General features: G+C 35.1%; 1 protein-coding gene across 8 annotated transcripts in view; it reads left to right on the top strand.

The window, feature by feature from the left end:
- LOC122737954 (neurexin-3-beta) overlaps positions 1 to 18,616 on the top strand; it is a 747,838-nt gene that overhangs the window by 536,295 nt on the left and 192,927 nt on the right. For 5 of the 8 annotated variants that reach the window (XM_043979969.1, XM_043979966.1, XM_043979963.1 and 2 more), the window contains exons 4-5: positions 10,891 to 10,980; positions 16,412 to 16,719. In XM_043979969.1, coding sequence (XP_043835904.1) covers positions 10,891 to 10,980; positions 16,412 to 16,719 — 398 coding nt within the window. The remainder of the gene's footprint in view (positions 1 to 10,890; positions 10,981 to 16,411; positions 16,720 to 18,616) is intronic. The other 3 variants (XM_043979971.1, XM_043979964.1, XM_043979970.1) reach the window with 1 other exon arrangement.

Here is an 18,616-nt window from a genome sequence, read left to right as displayed (position 1 = left end):
GGGAAATATTTTAACCCCTCTTATGTTTTGGCATAGCTCATCATTTTTCCTTAAACTGAAATACTTGCATCTTTCAAAAATGATTTTTGAGGGTTCTGCTTATCTGTGATTAAATCTTCCCTGGATGGATTTTATGATCTCTTTGCCTTTGTTACTGGTTTCTGCCATATCTCTCAAGTTAATGAAATCTATAAGTTTTATTACTTAAGTATATGGATCAATCTTTTAAGATTAAGAATGCAGGGCAGTTGTTGGTTTTTTTGAAAAAAATAATACCATAATACCATACCCTTAGAGGTTTTTTTTTCAGCTCAAGTACATCATTATTTATTGTTGTCCTTTGCTGACTGATTTGGTGCTATGTGATACTTCTCACAAATAGATAAATTTGAATTAATTTGCAAGTAATGTTAATAAAGAACAACATGGGGGCAACTAGATGGCGCAGTGGATAGAGCACCGGCCCTGGAGTCAGGAGTACCTGAGTTCAAATCCGGCCTCAGACACTTAACACTTACTAGCTGTGTGACCCTGGGCAAGTCACTTAACCCCAATTGCCTCACTAAAAAAAAAAAAAAAAAGAACAACATGAATCTAAGATATAAAGCAGTTATTGCATTCCCTAAGGTTCACTGGAAAAATTTTGATTCTTGTAGCATCTTACAGTAGTGTTTACGTAATCCAGTTGCAGAATCTTGTACTAAATGATATAGGCTTGCTATTCAACAATTCCAGCCATTTGAATTCTGAAATTTCTTTAAAATGTCATTCTTTCTAAAATTGGTGGGGGTATAGATAGTTTTTACCAACAATTGATCCCAATTGTATGAATATATGATTCACATTTTAAAGACTATGCTACAAAAAAGTTGGAAGACTTTCTTTAACAGGAAAAAATAGTCTCAAGGCAATTTCTTTTTGCAATATCAGTTTCAGATTGAAGCAATGTGTCTGAAGTTCCAATGAATTACAAATTAAGAAACCACATTTGTCAAAGAAACAGATGATTTAAACCAAGGTCTTAACTTTACAGATGACACAAAATTCAGTCCCCACTCCTATTATGTATAATAGAATTGGGATTCATAATTCTTTGGGAATAGTGGACTGAATATAAAAAGTTGACATATAAGAGGGATACATGTATAGTACAGGTCCAGTTCCAAAAGTCAGTTTAAGAATACTTTTGGTTATACCTATGTTGATAACATAAAACCCTGTTGAGCCCCAAGCTCGGGGTCTTCTAGGTCCTACCCCTGACTGACTGGCTTTATTGTGAGACTGGTACCCTCTCTCAATAAACCTATTTTATAAAGTTTGGAGACTTTGCTGTTTCTTTTCTTCATTGGACTTAGACATTTTCACGACAATACTGTGACATATAGGGGCAGAAACAGCCCTGATACTGGCATTCACCTTCAAGAAAGGCAAGAGAGAATCATAAAGAATTTAAGTCAACCATCTTCAAAAAAGCATTGATCATTCAGGTAAGGATTGGGTAGAGAAGACTGTATGGCTACAGAGGCCAGTGTGTATCAGTTAGATATTATAAGTGAAAGCACTTTGAGAACAGTAATACACTATACAAATGTATTACTTTTACATTTGTTGGGTTATTTAGCTACCTAAATGAGAATTCATTTTTATTTTTTGTTAATTGAATTATACTGTCCAGAAAAAGGGAAGTAATTATTCTAGTCATAGTTGACACTAGTTAGATTATACCAAGATTTTTGTGTTCAATTATTGGAATGTGAGGTTGGATAAGATGACTGATATTCCCCCACCCACTCTAATATTATATGATTTTCTTACATTTAAATGGCAAGAGGAATTTTGGATGGAATAAGGAATACTGAGCATGGCTATATACATCTTTCTTTTTCTTTTCTTTTCTTTCTTTCTTTCTTTTTTTTTTTTGCGGGGCAATGGGGGTTAAGTGACTTGCCCAGGGTCACACAGCTAGTAAGTGTCAAGTGTCTGAGGCCAGATTTGAACTCAGGTACTCCTGAATCCAGGGACAGTGCTCTATCCACTGCGCCACCTAGCCGCCTCCCCCCCCTTTTTTTTTTACATCTTTATTTTTCAAAGAAATCTTTCCTATAAAACTCTTGGCTTTTAGTTGCATCATTGTGCACATATATACAGAGAAAGACTCAAACATTTTTTTAAAAACAGGTCCATCTTTACTTGATCTCATCTTCTAGGTTGAATTGGTTCCAGTTTTGATGTTAATATACTTGGAAATCAAATCCAAATATTGAGGGAATAAAAGGGAAATGAAAAACTAGGTAGAAATTAAGGAATGTATATAGAACTAAAGAGAAAGAGAGTTGAGAAACAAAGAGAGAGAGGGAGAGGAAAAGAGAGAAAGAAGGAGAGAATAACAGTATGGATTTTTAACAAGAAATAAATGAAAGAAAAAAAAAACTTCCTGGGAGGAATCTTGAAGGGATCAGGTCTTAGGCAACTATGGACTAAACTTAGACTTTAAGTTCAAAAGGATTTTTTTAAAAATCAAACACTCATAAATGATTTTATAGGAAATAAATCTTCTTATCCAGTTATTTTATTTTTTTTTTCCTTTTTAAAAAAATAGCTCAATTTTCCCACACAGTTTTTGGGAATTTAAACATGACAATTAATCAGCTATACTAAAAAAAAGTAGACCAGAGTCAGAAAGTAAAATTGTCTTGTCTAATTTCAGTCCATATTTCAGTGTAATTACAGAATGGTGGGAAAAAAAAGTCCAAGAAAAATGAATTCCATAATGTACTTACTATATATCTGTTTACCTTATCATATGATGTGTTTTCAAAACTGAATTGTATAATCAAGAGTTAGTGTTAGACTTGTTACCTTGGAAAAGTTTCCTTTAGTGTTTTTTTCTTTAATATATTCTAGAAATTTTAGCTGTAAAGAGAAGTTCACAGGGAAGAAGTAACCCAGAACTGGCTTATGGTTTAGGCACTTTAAGTTACCAGAGTTAGCAGGTATCATTGAAAAGAGGTACTAGTAGAAATAAGTTTCAGGTTTAAGGTTGGGAAGAAGGAGGAGAAGGGCTATATTGATTATGAAAAGAGAACAAAAACAAGTTAGCTGCTATGATGTTGTAATTTTTTTTTCTTGGACCATGAGTATTTAAAACAATACTCTCCAAAGAAATAGTGCTTTAATTCAATCTTGTCTTGAACTTGCCAAATAACTTGTCAGTTATGTGCCTTTTACTGAATCTGATTTTTTAGACAAATTCTTGAGCTTTTGAATATCAAGTCAGGTGCTGCATAATATTTGTGGTCTTATTTTGAGCTCTGAGCTGGAAGTCAGGTCTCTTGGATTCCTTCCCAATGTAAACCACCAACTCACTCTGTGACCCTAGAGTAATCATTTATGTTTTTTATGCCTTAGTTATTTCTAGTAAAATATGGTTAATAAAATGCAGATCATTTATAGGTATGTATAAAAGATCTTGCTAATGGGGCCAAGGTAATGTTTTTTTCCCCCAATTTTGATGTGTTCCAAATGGCCAAATCCCATGGCCATAGATGTCATATCAACATTAGCCAAATGGTAAATCAATGACATGAGGAATCAGGAAGATTTGGCTAAGGAATGCCAGTAAACACATGTGAACCTATCACTCTTGATAGAAATAACTCAGAGCACTATTTTTCTATTCATAATGTGCCAGTATTAACATCTTGGCAATGGATATATGAGATGTTACATTTATCCTTTAAATAGCAACAACCACAACAAAAACCACAACTTATATTTATATTGAAGTTCCAGAGTATACTCTTGACTAATTCACTCTAGTAAAAAGTGAATTGCCTTTGTCACCAAATTAACTATTTGGGGATATAGAAGACCTAGAACTATAACTAGGAATTCTTTCACCTAGGGCAAAAATATTTGGGGAGGAAGTGGTAATGAAAAGATCATTGCAACCATGAATGCAGCCTTCTAGAAAAGGGTGTAGTTTGTAACCCACATTGTTTGACTTTCACTTCTTGGTGGGGGAGGGGGAGGCTTGTAGACAAGGAAAATGGAACCTTCAAGGGAGGTGAGAAAATGGGATTATAAGGAAAATGTAGGAAGAAGACCAAAAATCATGGGATCTGTGGATCACCATGAGGAAAAAAGGAGACCTTGGAGCCTTGGGACAAGATATCACTCTTGGGATACAACTTAGTAGAATGGAAAGTGTCATCAAATTGATTCTTGTGCTTTGGAAATATTAATTTACATCCTGAAATCATTTTTCTTCTAAGAAATTTGTTTCTTCACCATGATTCATCATATGTTTGACCTCTGCTAAATTAAATTTTATGTACTTTTCCTTCGCACTTCATATACCACGTATATGCATATATATGTATATATAGTGAGGATTAATGAAATTGTGCTTGTATACAACTTAAGCACCAGATTTTTTTTTTCAGGGCAATAAGGATTAAGTGACTTGCCCAGTGTCACACAGCTAGTAAGTATCAAGTGTCTGAGGCTGGATTTGAACTCAGGTCCTCCTGAATCCAAGGCCAGTGCTTTATCCACTGTGCCACCTAGCTGCCCCCTTATAGAAACAATTGTTATTTATACCCACTCTAAGCCTCCTTTTTTTTTGAGGGGCAACAAGGGTTAAGTGACTTGCCCAGGGTCACACAGCTAGTAAGTGTCAAGTGTCTGAAGCCAGATTTGAACTCAGATACTCCTGAATCCAGGGCTGGTGCTTTATCCACTGTGCCACCTAGCTGCCCTAAATGTTTGTTTTTGTTTTTGTTTTTTTGGTGGGCAATGGGGGTTAAGTGACTTGCCCAGGATCACACAGCTTTTAAGTGTCAAGTGTCTGAGGCCGGATTTGAACTCAGGTACTCCTGAATCCAGGGCAGGTGCTTTACCACTGCGCCATCTAGCTGGCCTGCACCAGATGTTTTTTATATATTTTACTTTTTTTCCAATTATATATAAAAACACATTTTTACATTCATTTTAAAAGATTTTGTGTTCCAAATTTTCTCCATCCCTCCCTTCCTTCCCCCTTTGTTGATAAGGCACATAATTTGATATAGGTTAGACATGTGCAGTCATGTAGAACATTTCCCATATCAATCATATTGTGAAAGAAAACACACACTAAAGCAAACATAAAAGCCCAAGAAAAATAAACTTTAAAAGAATATGCTTCAATCTGCATTCAGACTCCATCAGTTCTTTCTCTGGATGTGGATAGCATTTATCATCATAAGAATTTTAGAATTATCTTAGATCATTGTATTTCTGAGAATAGCATAGCCATTCACAGCTGATTACCTTACATGTTACTATGTACAATGTTCTCCTAGTTCTGCTCACTTCATTTAATCAGTTCATGTACATCTTTCCAGGTTTTTCTGAAATCATCCTGTTCATCATTTCTTACAGCACAATAGTATTCCATCACAATCATATAACTCAACTTGTTCAGCCATTCTCCAATTGATAATATCCCCTTAATTTCCAATTCCTTACCACCATGAAAGAGATGTTGTAAATATTTTTGCACATAGAGGTACTTTTTCTTTTTAAAAAATCTCTTTGGGATACAGACCCAGTAGTAGTATTACTGAATCAAAGAGTATGCACAGTTTTATAGCTCTTGGGGCATAGTTCCAAATTGTTCTCCAGAATGGTTGGATTACTTCACACACAGTTCAACAAGCACATGATTTTTAAGGTGTTTTTAAAATACAGAGTATTATTTCATTTTTCTACAATATGACAAGATCTATAAAGAGCTGACCCTAGTCAGGATGACCTGGGTTAAGTCCCATCTCTGACATATTCTATGTGAGCCTGGAAAAGTCAGTTACCCTCTCAGTGCCTGAAACAACTCATTAAGATTATAAATTGCAAAGAAGGTTCCAGTATGCATTGACAGATTAATTTCCTTAACAGGAATTCTCTAAATCAATGAAATTGCAGGCCCAGTCATTATCCCTGTAGAATAGGTAATTTAGAATTATTGTCATACAAAATTATTTCTTTACTGAGATTCATCCTTTATTACTGAGTTTCAAAGCATCATGGCCACACTGCTAGAAGGTATCATCCTTCTGAAATGATGTGTTGGTTCTAAAAGTTATAAATACAGGGAGTCAGCACAAGAAGTATATTCAGAATTTTCCCAAATATCAATTATAGTCTTTTATACTTAAGTTATTCTACATAAATGAAGAAGTTGTATGGACTAGGAGAAACTTCCTCACTCAAACTTAAAAAAAAAAAATTCCCTTGCCTGTGTTTCTAGAGTATGGTGTTCATCTATTAACCGTTCTTCACATCTGGCGTCTCATTTTAAAGTGTCAATGAAACAATAAAAACAAGCTCTTTCTTTTAGTCTTTCAATCAGAAAATATAAAAATACCCTTGGCATTAATTCCAAGTAGATGAATGTGTTATGGCATTCCTATTAGTATTTTCATAGGCTTGACAACATACCAGATTGTATTAATATCCTACCTGCAGGAAAATGCATTCTTCCAGCCTGGTGCAAATTGCCAGAACCTTTCAGCCACTCTTCCTCACCCCAGAAGTAGTATATCATCATTACCAGTGTTTGGACCAAGAAATAACATTTGTCAATGCCTGAATTGCTCTTTTACCTTCTGGGGTTTGAGAATCTACTTTGCTTTGGAAATGGGTTTACTTGAGTAGAGTTTTAGAAATAGAGAAGAATGAAAAAAGGGCAAAAGTTTTAGGGAAATGCAGGGTGTTGAGCTTTCTAAGGTTAGGATACAATTGGCTAAAGGATGTTTTTGTAAGAAAATATGTGTACAAAATGATTAGTAGGTAGAGGATTTGGGGGTGAATCTTTACCATGGTACTAGGTTGCAGATGATTGCTGCTTATAGGCAACATAAGATTTTTAGGGGGGTATAATTGGCTTGAAACCATAGAATCCAATAACAACCTTCTTAACAATTAGGAAAATGTTGAATGCCAAGGAAAAGAAACAAAACTTCTAATGAGCATAGGATGTGTTTAGACAATCTAGAAGGAATTCACTCTCTATCACTTGATAGTCATACTCTTGAGACATTCAAGATGACCTGAGACTTTAGGGGAGATGAAAATGAGGTACTGGGAAAATATCCATGCACCACCTGCTCTTCCCTCCCAATCCCTTCTCCATTTCCTATTTTTTCCCATCCTTCATAACTGTAGTCAAAGGCTGAACACAGAAAAACATAAGTATGTTTGATGAAATGAGTGAAACCATGTTGTATGAGCCAGTTATGACATGATGGTCTTGCCCCAATTTATTGGTTCTCCAGAATCCAAATTTTAATTACCAGAATATAAAATTTTATGGTATATAAGTCTCCAGGAGCTAAGTTATTATGTAGAAGAAGCCAGCATTTCAAAACCATTTTTTTTTCAGTCCTGGCTAAAGATGTCCACTTTTTTTAAGGCAATATAAAATGTGGCCACCCATCTTAATCTTTTCCAGGGCTTAGGTGTCCGTGACTGTTCTCCTAACTAGCTGACAAAGCACATGGAGACCTGTTTTGTACTGGAAGACTTCTGGCTATGCTTCCCAGACCTTTCAGTGTGTTGGCAGTAAAAGTTGTTATCTTTTTGTGTCTGATCAGTAATATACTTATTCTTCTTTTCTATGACATGGTATTCATGATATCATTCATAGCATTCAATTACAATTCATGGTATTCATGAGGCTATTCCTTGTTGAAAATAGCGTCACTTTCTGTGTTAAGAATCAATGTCATTTTTGGGCTTAAATTTCATGCCGATTGCTTTAGAAAATGTGTAACTAAATGTCATTATGAATTTAACAAAGGTGTATTTGTATTTTATACAGTTTGCTCAGCTTTGCAAGTATTTCGTGTGTATATGTATATATGTATATTAAGGGGAATATTTGCTTTTCAGTCTAGCAAATAGAGCTCAGGGCAAATGAACTCATTCTCATGCACATGTTTCTAACCCAGTTATTTCTAATGATTAAGATAAATTAAAATAAAAAAAAACAACAAGAACATGAAAAGATGCTAAGAGTGATGTTAATGTCGTAATTTAAACCAATTTGGATTTTCTAATGACCTTCCATCTTTCCTAATTTTTAACAGTATGAAAGATCAAAATAATTAATATCAGAGAATGATATTCTTGGTGATGGGAATAATCCTTAAACTTTTATTCTAAATGTTTTTTTAAAGTTGAGGTGGGGAAGAATGACTCTTTTTCTGATTCTTGAAAAGGTCCAAGGTTGAATCTTAGCTATGCTGTCCTCCTTACATACCCCTTATAATCAAGGCACTTGACCCTCATTTTCACCTATTCCAGTCCTACAAATGTCTTACTATGTCACTTTAATGATTTCAAAAGGGGGATGTGGCGCAGAAAGGAAGTGGACATTAAAGGGCTTTGGAGGGAACAAATCAATGCCATTGCTGATTTTTATTCTTACTCCACACAAAGATTGGATAATTTTAAAATTGAGTTGCCCCTGATTTCATTAGAATGATGTACCCTCCCCAACAAATCAAATCACCAGGAATATTCAGGTTTATATTTTCTGATCAATTCCCAGTTTAATTCCCTAGTGAGAAGACTGAAGCTCATTATGATACATAAATGTGATGGCAAAGGGTTTAAATATAGGAAGTGATTTGATTCCTTTGCAATTTAGAGTGTCCCTTAGTAGATTCCAAGTACCACTTGGAATCCTGATATACTCTCATGGTTCCATATTTTTTTTGCTACTTTGTGCATGTGGAGAGGAACTTCAGGGCTCCAGAGTCTGTGATATCCCTTGCACTGTCAGTAGAAGAGAAACTTTTGATTTAGCTCCTTCTAGAATGCTTTAGGCTATTTATCTTTCAGACTTCTGAACATTTTGTCTGGCATCCTTTTGGGTTAGTTAATAATTTCCAAGAATAGACTCATCATTATAGGAAGTATCATTATTGTAGGATATTGTAGGATCCAACATAATAGACATTCTCAAAGAAAAACTAGCTTTCCTTGATTCAAATTTCAGTGAAGTACCAGTTGCCTTTCATATTTTCTGGGAGAAATGATAATGATGCCTTAAAGAAAACTTGAAAGTAATTTTTTTTTTGGTAGCAGTGTATGCTATATAGCTCTCTCCCCTCATGGATACCACTGTAGTACTAGGAATTACAGTGTTTTATGGGCTTGGCCAACACAAGATGGCATTGTGCATTATAGCCCAGAGAAGAAAGAACATATCTCTTAAAATTTAGTTCTTTCAGGATAACTGCCTCCCCTTAAACATTTAAGGAGTACTACTAATGTACTTCTAAGGGCACCTTGTTCTTTATTTTACTGTTAAAAAGATAATTGAATTACCTAATAACAAGGAGTGCTTCTAAGAAGAAGTGAATGGAGAAGTGGCAAACTTTCCTCAAAAATAAAAATAAAAATCTTATTAAATAAGCCTCAATCTTAATTTTATTATATCAAGATAGAAGAAGCTATAAATATAGAAGTGCTTAAGGAAGGAATATAATTGTTACCCCTTTGTTTGACTTGATAATAGAGACTTAGCTATATTTCTCATTGATGTTTTTGGCCACCTATTTTCAGATGGGGCTCTCACTTTTTTGTGCAGATTCACTGCTGGAGTCTAGGAGGGCTTTGCAAATAATGAATTAGAATAGGCATATAATCAAATGATCTATGCAAGAGTGATTGACTATACAGTATACAGTATGTATTCAAGAATGATGCTTCATTTTTTTAGTGATGTGAAGCTAATTTTGCAGAAGTGTACCTCTCTAATTCTACATTCTTGTTCTATTTTAATTAGAGAGACCATGCAGGGGTGTTAACAACAGAGCAGGGTACAGAGGAAAATGATGCTCCAAAAAGCATTATGTTTCAACCTCATATTTAATTAAATGTTCTGTGCCTGGAAAAAAAGGTATTTCTAATAGGCTCTATGAATGAATAACTCAAGTTCATGAAGGACTTCTTATAGGGAGAAAGGATAACCTTTCTTTCCTGGCTGACCATATGTAGTTCACTCTTTTTAATGAGACCAAAATTTGTTTGAATAGTGCCAATAAAATAAACTGATAATATATTTTAGTGTTTTTCATCATGGTTTGTTATTGTAGATTCCCAGTCTTCTTTTATATATGAAACACATTTATGACCATTTGAATATAGTTATGGCAGATTTAGAGCATTACAAACATTTAGCATAATGGAAAGAATTCTCTTTTGGGCCCATGGTTTAAAATTTGTAAACTCTTTTTATTTTTAAACAGTAGATAACAATAAGATTCAAAATTCTCTTCTCCTAGGCACCAGCTGGGAAGACAAATTTCAAATAATGAATTGTGATCAGTGAAATATATGACCTCATGTTTCTTAATTCTTTAGGAGACATACTGGGAGAAAAGATGGCAGAATTGACTTAGGTGACTGTAGGTTTTTGGCTAACTTCTGATTTATCAGCTGATTTAATAATACGCACAAGGATAAATTTGATTGGTTCATAGGTGAGGGAAAGTTTTGAGTCTTAAGCCTATTCCCCAGCTAGGGAGGGGAAAAGTCCTGGTGAATGGGCATATTTGTAAATGCATGGGCTCGGTGTCCATTTTCTTGCTTGGTTTTATTCCCGAAAGCATGACTGAGGACTGCTTAGTGAAGAACAACCTACTTTAAGGTTTCTCATCCAGGACCTTTTAGAATGTCAATCATAGGACAGAGCAGCTTCAACCCCACCTCTTATTAAAGATAAATTGATATCTATCTCTTAAAACTTCATAAAAAAAAAACAACCAAAAACCTAGGATGTTTTTGAATGATTTATTGACTTTTCAGATTGTTCTTTAAGCTGTTTTTTAAACTTTAAAGGCAACACTGATAATGAACGCTTCCAAATGGTAAAACAGAAAATCCCCTTCAAATATAACCGGCCTGTAGAAGAGTGGCTGCAGGAAAAAGGTAACCGTCATTAAAACTTTCATTTTAAAATCATTTGATTCTAAACCCTCATTTTTAAAGCCTGCAAATAAATGTTCCTTAAATGATAATCGCCTGCTGCATAAATGACTGTTTTAATTTTCATTATAATTTGTGTCAGCTTCCACCTGCCATATGTTGATAAATCATGCTATAATACATTGCCATTAAAATACGGTTAAAGGGACTAATGTCTAAGATCACTCTCAGTGTAACAACCACAAACAGGAAATTCCAGTAACTTTTAAAAAAGAAATGTATTATGGCAATTTAACCACTGCATGACATTCTTTTTAATTTGTTTTAAATGATCTATTACCATAGTGTTCTAAAAGTTTCAAAACAACCTGTTAAACTTGTATCTCATAGGGGCTGTTTTGGCTTTCCTCTCTTTTAAGTGTGGTTTAAAATGTTATGGCTTGAATTTGTTTATAAAATGCTTGTAATGTAATTAAACTGATTAAAACAAATGTTATAAGGACAACATTTAAAAAAAAAAAAGCATTTGTTTAAATGAGAGTGAGAGAGCTAGAATTGGCCTTTGAATGTGAACTTTGAGCAGTGAGTTGCAAAAGCTCACATTTGTCTATATGTTAATTGGATCCTAGGTGTTGACCTTGAAAAAGAAGAAATAACACTTTTGAATATGTGGTTTATAGGATGCATCCTTATTTCTTACATAAAAGGAAAGTATAAGTTGTTAAAACAGAAAGGAAAAGGACCAAGAGTTAATAAAGGAAAACAGCATCCTCTGAATTTTTTTTTTTGGGGGGGAGGGCTCGAGAAGAAGGGGAAGGGAATAACAATTATATTCTAACAAAAAAGGGCAGCAATTGAATCTGATGTTAGTATATATTGTATTTCATGGAAGACCTGCTAGAAGGTGAGCTATGACCTTCCAAGGAAGAAAATTTTCCATTTATAATATCCAGGATAAACATGCATAAATCATACTCAGACCACAAGGCATCTCTTAAAATTTTGCGAGTCATATAACAGACAACAATCATATTATTATTTATTCAGCTCTATGTGTGTGTGTATGTGTGTGTGTATGTATACATGGACACAGACACACACAGATATTATAACCAGATTAACATTGCAGAGCTCTAAGTTGGGTGGAAGTTAATAGGATCAACCAATACTGAAAATCCTTACAGAGGCTCAACCATTTGCCCTGTTTTTAACATGTGTGGTCTAATTAAAACTCAATAAGGATAACTTTAAAAAGCAAATAATTTTGTTTGGTAAATACAACTTTATAAAGTCCCTTTAACATTAAAGACAATGATTGTCTCACCTTTTTTAAAAGAAAAAAATTAGATGCATGTTTGAGTCTCATGTGCCTGAGAAAACTTTTTGTTCTTTGCTATTTTATTTTGGTAATCTTTTGTTTCACTCCATTGCCTCTTGAAATCTGATTTTAACAGCATGCCAGGCATTTTCATTTCTGTAAACCATTATGAAGTCATGATTTGGCCTGTAGATCTTTTGATGATAGTATTTTGTCAGTAGACCAACAAAGAAAGCTGTTGGAGGGTTAAAATGCAAAGAGATCAAGAGGGGTGGTGCTATATCCTCGTTATTGAATCTGGATGGGTTGATAAATGCATAGGTAATTTAAGAAATGTATGCAAGTTGCAGTTCTTTTGTATAATAATATGCAATATAGAATGCATTTCTATCTTTCTGAAAAAGTGGTTAATATTTATCCATTCTCTTCATTCCTCACCTGCCCCCACCCCTACTTTCCCCAACACTGCCCTTTTCTCTTCAGGAACCATTTTAGAAACATGCCAAATAACCTTGAAAAGATAATAAGAAGGAAGGGGCAAAGATAGATTTGTGATTAGATAAAAAGCCATAGAAACTACTTAGCATGGGTCATAGGAGTAAGTATTGTCATGGGGAAGTGGGTTGGGTCAAAGGATTCCACAGTTCATCTTCTGATTCAGTCTACTATTGACTGACTTTCTAACCTTAGACAATCCACTTAACCTCTTTAAAGCTCAGATTTCCCATCTGAGAAGGGGAGAAATAATACTACTTATTTCCCAAGGGTATTCTGAGGTTTAATTAATTAGTCTTTGTTCAACACTTACTGTAGCTGTGCAAGGACTTAATTTAACATGTGAACTTGATGGTCAAATGAGGTAAGAACAATTTCTAAAGCCACAAGGTTTGGGAGCAAGTGAGTTAGAAGGATTTGCATCTGAAACAAAACAAAAAGAGTTCTATAATTCCTGAATTTGTTGTATGACATGCATCCTACAGAGATATTGATAGGATTGAGAAAATGAGATGCTACTTTTTTCTTATTGTTTTAAATTATGAGAAGTAAAAGTTTCTGACTCACTGAAAAAAAATATGGGTCAGCAAAGACATCAAATAAATAGGCCAGCAACTTTGTGTGGTCTTCTTAGATTTCCATTAATGGATTATTTTTTAACCAAACATTCTCATATAGACATGGGTGACAAAGAACCACAGTTGAGTCTAAGGAATAAGATTAAACACATTTAGCTTTATATTTATCTCTGTTTAGCTCTACAAACCTAGCAAATGGAAGAACAGACAGGCCTTGTCTAACAAGCCTATTAAACGGGTTTGGAGAGTTGAGTGGTAAATATGATTTGGGGAGTTGTGATGAAAATCCCTACCATTCAACAAGATCTCTGCATCATACAAAACTAAGAGAATGAAGTGGGATAGAAGGAGAGAGCCTCTATCATGAATATGGTCCTCACACTCAGGACTAAAAACTTCAGACAGAATTTTGGAAATACGTTAGGGTGGGGGAGTTCAAGGGTAGGGCAGGCCTCACATGAGGGGGGAGATAGAATAGAAAATTATACCACAAAATGATTATTGAAGTGAAGGGGTTTACCCTTGGATATATCCCTTGGCCAAAAAAAGAATGGTTTAAGATCAGGATAGGAGACTATGATGTAGGAATATTGGGAATAGAATAGTGAAAAAAAATCATATAGCCCTCTATATCTGTTTTTTCTCCCTCTATATTAAAGCCATATCCAAATTCAAGGTTCACAGAACTCTGTCACATACAAGTTTCTGGAAACCAGAGCATTGAAGAGAAAATCACCATTGCCAGTGTATATAGTTCAGACTCACTTATAATACAATACAATAAACATTTATTATATGTTTACTATGTGCCAGGCACTGTGCTAAGTGCTGGTAATGCAGTTCTCATGGAATTTTTTTTTTATTTGAAAAATCTAAGATAATTAGAAATGAGAAATAGAAAAAGAGATGAGACACTTAATGACATGATGAGAAATAATTGTTCAATGATAGCCAGAATATGGCATCTAAGTAATGTTAGAATCACCACAAATAATAAGCATCAATTATATATATATACATATATATATATATATATATTCATAATCAGTATGTTAAATTTGTAGAAAATAGAGAAACAGGTAATCTATCTCAAGAAATTTACAGACTTATAAGGTAGTATTCTTGGTAATCTAAAACTCTTGGGCTATCTTCTAAAGTGTCAGAACCTTTCTTTTATGTAGAAGCTAAAGTTTGAAGGAATGATCATCCATTCATTCTGTCCCTCAACTTACCCCCATTCTATCCTATAGTGCCTTGGCAGATATTGCCTTAATGATCTCATAGATAAGGAAATCTGGCAGATGTCTACTGCATCCCATCTGAAAAGAAATTTTCCATTCTCTACCTTTTCTATTTCTCCAGGCCTATTGGCTTGACTGAGCTGCAACAATACCCCCAAAATTTGTTAACAGGAGTTCAAACTTCAAGTTAACTTATCCCACCATTAAATACTACTCAAGGCTAAGTACACCAAAGTCAGGGTAAACCTGTCTGCTGCAAGTAACATAATAAGCCTTCTGTTGTAGGGTGGAGAATAATAGAAAATTGATTCTAGGCACTAGATCTGAAAAACAGTCAGATGGATTAGTGTATGATAGGGATAAATGAACTTTCTGATGTGGGAAAAAAATGGAATTGAGGATGCTTGACACCATTTTAAAATTTGCTTTCCTTTCACATTTGGAAAAACAGAATGAAGTCAATCTGGTGCAATAACAACAGAAAATCTTAGTTTGGTGTCATCCTAATATAGTGCATTAAGCTTTGAGAGAAAAGGCAGGATGATGTCATGCAGAAAACTGGCCTCAGAGACAGAAAGACCTGGTTTCAAGTCTTGCCACATTCTGGCTAGGTCATCCTGGGTAAGCCACTAAATGTTCTATCATTTTGCATTGGTAGAAGTTCTTGACTGAGGTTCTCCCTGTTCTGATGAAATCATAGGTCTGGTTTAGAAAAAAAAAAATTCTTTGAGAACTGTTTGAAGCCTGAGAAGACATGGCACATGAAAGAGGGTATTCATTAGCATTTGTAGGTGGGGTTGGAAGGGATGAGATGATGGAAATGATTATGAGGTGGCTATACTTAACACAATGCTGTTGGGGCTTCATATGGGAATCATATTTCCAGTGAGAAATAAACACTAAAAATAATCATGAGAAAATCCCCCAGCACTCGTTACCTCTCTCTAGTCCACCTGCTCCATTTTCCTAAGACTTTCATTCATTGCTTTAATTGATATCATCTGTTTTTTTTTTTTTAGTGTCCCAGCTAGAGTTGAGTTCTAAGTCAATTTACTACCCTTATTTTATTGTGAACATAGCTCATGACTTCTTATTCCCATCTTTTAGACCACAATAAAGCAGAATTTCCATAATTTTCTAATAGGAAAAGTGGTATGATGTGATGATTCTTGGTCAGGGTATATCACGAACTAAGGGAATACAAGGAAATATGTATTTACTGATTGCATAGCTCTATATTGAGTTTACATGAATTCCAATTTCTTTACTGAAATAAACTGATTCTAAAGTTAATAGGCTCTGTCTGTATTTGATCAATTTGATTTCAATTATCTTTTCGATAAGTCCTCTGACCTCTTTCTATGTTCATTAGTCATATATAGCTACAGTTCTGTAAAATACTTCTTGTAATAAGAATTTCTGATTATTTTTTGGTTTTCATCTAATTGGAATTTCTTATAACAATCACAATTGCATATTCAGGAAGAATGCATACCCATTCACAGGCCAGAAACCAAGATTTCTCCTTCCTTAAAGGGAAATGGTAGGAAATATTTATTGTCCCAGTGGACTCAGGTTTTAAGATAGTTAGCGGAAGAGACAATCACAGCACAATGTACCTTGGCAGTGACTTCAGGACAGTAGTTTGCAGTATTAAATTTCTGTGATCCAATTTTCTCCTTTTTCCCCCTCCCAATTCCTCCAGGAAGCCTTTTTTGACCTTCAATCCATTTCGATCAGGTAAGATAAAGAGGAAAGAAATGTATGGAAATAATCCTGTTTCCTCCACCCAACCCCACTAGGCCGGCAGCTAACCATCTTCAACACTCAGGCTCAAATAGCCATTGGAGGAAAAGACAAAGGACGTCTCTTCCAAGGTCAGCTCTCTGGGCTCTATTATGATGGCTTGAAAGTTCTGAACATGGCAGCTGAGAACAACCCTAATATTAAAATCAATGGTAGCGTCAGGCTCGTGGGAGAAGTACCATCTCTCTTGGGGACAACACCTACAACTTCCATGCCACCTGAGATGTCTACAACTGTCATGGAAACCACCACTACAATGGCGACTACCACAACTCGAAAGAATCGCTCCACAGCCAGCATTCAGGTAAGTCATATTCCTTTCTCCACATCATGTCAGCTTGTATTTGTTGTGTCTTGGAGCATGTGGATATTCTGGTCAGTGGAGCTCTGCAGACTGATGGCTCTGAATTACAGTGTTTGTGGGAATTATGCCTCTAAGATTCTCATATTAATAAGTCCCACCAGTGGAAAAAGATACAGCCATCATGAAGAAAGTTATAAAAGTCTTATGGCACACATGGGTTAGTATTACTATCATATTTTTCATTGTTAACAGCAGTACTGTTATTCAAAATGATCAATGAACAATGCTTTTAGCATGAAATTCTCCTTCATTTAACTATTGCCTGATTTTTGTGAGCTGCAAAAAAAGGGGGTGGGAAGACAAGGGAAATCTATTATCATCTGGAATGTAGATCTTGATTCAGTCCAGTTCATATCTTTAACATAACTTTTTAAGAAATATGAATTTCTCATCATTGTGGGAATGAGTACTGTTAAATTAAGGGCAATTTGTGCTAGAGGCAAAAGTAATCCTCAAGGAATGCAGCTTTTACTGTTACTATTCACTTGGGATTAATCACTTTTCCCTCTGCTACACACCAGGTTCCCGTTACTTTGACAATATTCCAGGTAACACATGAGCAGGAAATTTGAAAATCTTGGGTTTAACTATGCTAAGTGTTCTTGGCATGGTCGTTGCATTTTCTTGTATTTATTTGAAAGTAATTATACCCAAGGTAAAGCTTAAAACTCAGCTGGTTCCCTTGGCAATTCATAAATCTCATCAGTTGGGGGTAGGAGGTTAATTGATTTATTAGCGTCATATATATATTTCAGCCACTTGTGGGGAAATTACCCCCAGTCTAGTTAGTGTTTGTAAAAAAAATCCATACTTTAGTGCTTCTCTGGAGACCCAGCTGAGTCTGATCTTTGACATTACCTTTTCATTAAATTTGGTGGACATGGTGAACCCAGAATGAGTCACCAATTAAGCAGCTGGTGATTTTATTTCTTGTACAATAAAGACTATGTGACCAAGGTAGAAATGATTTCCCTCCCTTCTCTGTTGTTTGCAAGACAGCTTCCAGAAAGGTCCTTGCTAAAAGAACAATTTCATTATGGGCTACAAGTGTTAGCAGACCAGATTTAAACACTTAGGAAAGGCCACTAAGATCAGTTCTTTCCTGATCACATGGGCTGACATGTGTGTACATACTTTCATGCATACTCCCACAAATAGCTTCTTTTCTACTGATATTAAAGCAATAATTCCTGACACTTCAGTCTCCCAACAGAAAAGAAGATAAAAGGCAATACATATTTCTATTATGACTCCCTGTAGCTTGAGAAAAGTCCTGTTTATTGTCAGTAGAAGGATTGTTCTTTTGGTACAAGTCTTGGCAGAGTTGTTTTGTCTCTGTCAGAATACATTGTCTTAGCTCTATGTGAAGCAAAGGAACAAATGACATTTCTAAGAGATGGCTAATCTCACAGTACCTTCAAAGGCCAAATACCCACTGACCTCAGTAAGACTTACTATTGTACTTAGGGATTAGACAGAAACAAACAGGGTCCCTAGGTATACCCTGCAGAGGGCAAATATATTAACAAGAACAAATCTAGGTCTCTACCAAATCACTCCCCCAAGTAAAAGGCAGGGCCTCTGGGGAAGGAAACACTGAAGAAGACTATGATGATTAAAAATATGAGACATAGTTTTTGGATAATATAATCATTTTATTAATAAGTTGGCAGGTTATTAATAAAAGGATGGTCACTGACCATCTTTTGCAGACCAAAGACCCCTAATGGTGGTGGGGTGATAGTTTTTATACCCTTCTAACTATAGGAGGTCCATCACATAGCAATCAAATTTAATTGGTTGACGTGATTTGGAGTAGACATGATGTGTTATATTA

This window comes from Dromiciops gliroides, chromosome 2 (genome assembly GCF_019393635.1).
Source record: "Dromiciops gliroides isolate mDroGli1 chromosome 2, mDroGli1.pri, whole genome shotgun sequence".
NCBI lineage: Eukaryota > Metazoa > Chordata > Mammalia > Microbiotheria > Microbiotheriidae > Dromiciops > Dromiciops gliroides.
The sequence above is the reverse complement of the archived record's forward strand: the minus strand, read 5'-3'. Positions and strand labels throughout refer to the sequence as shown.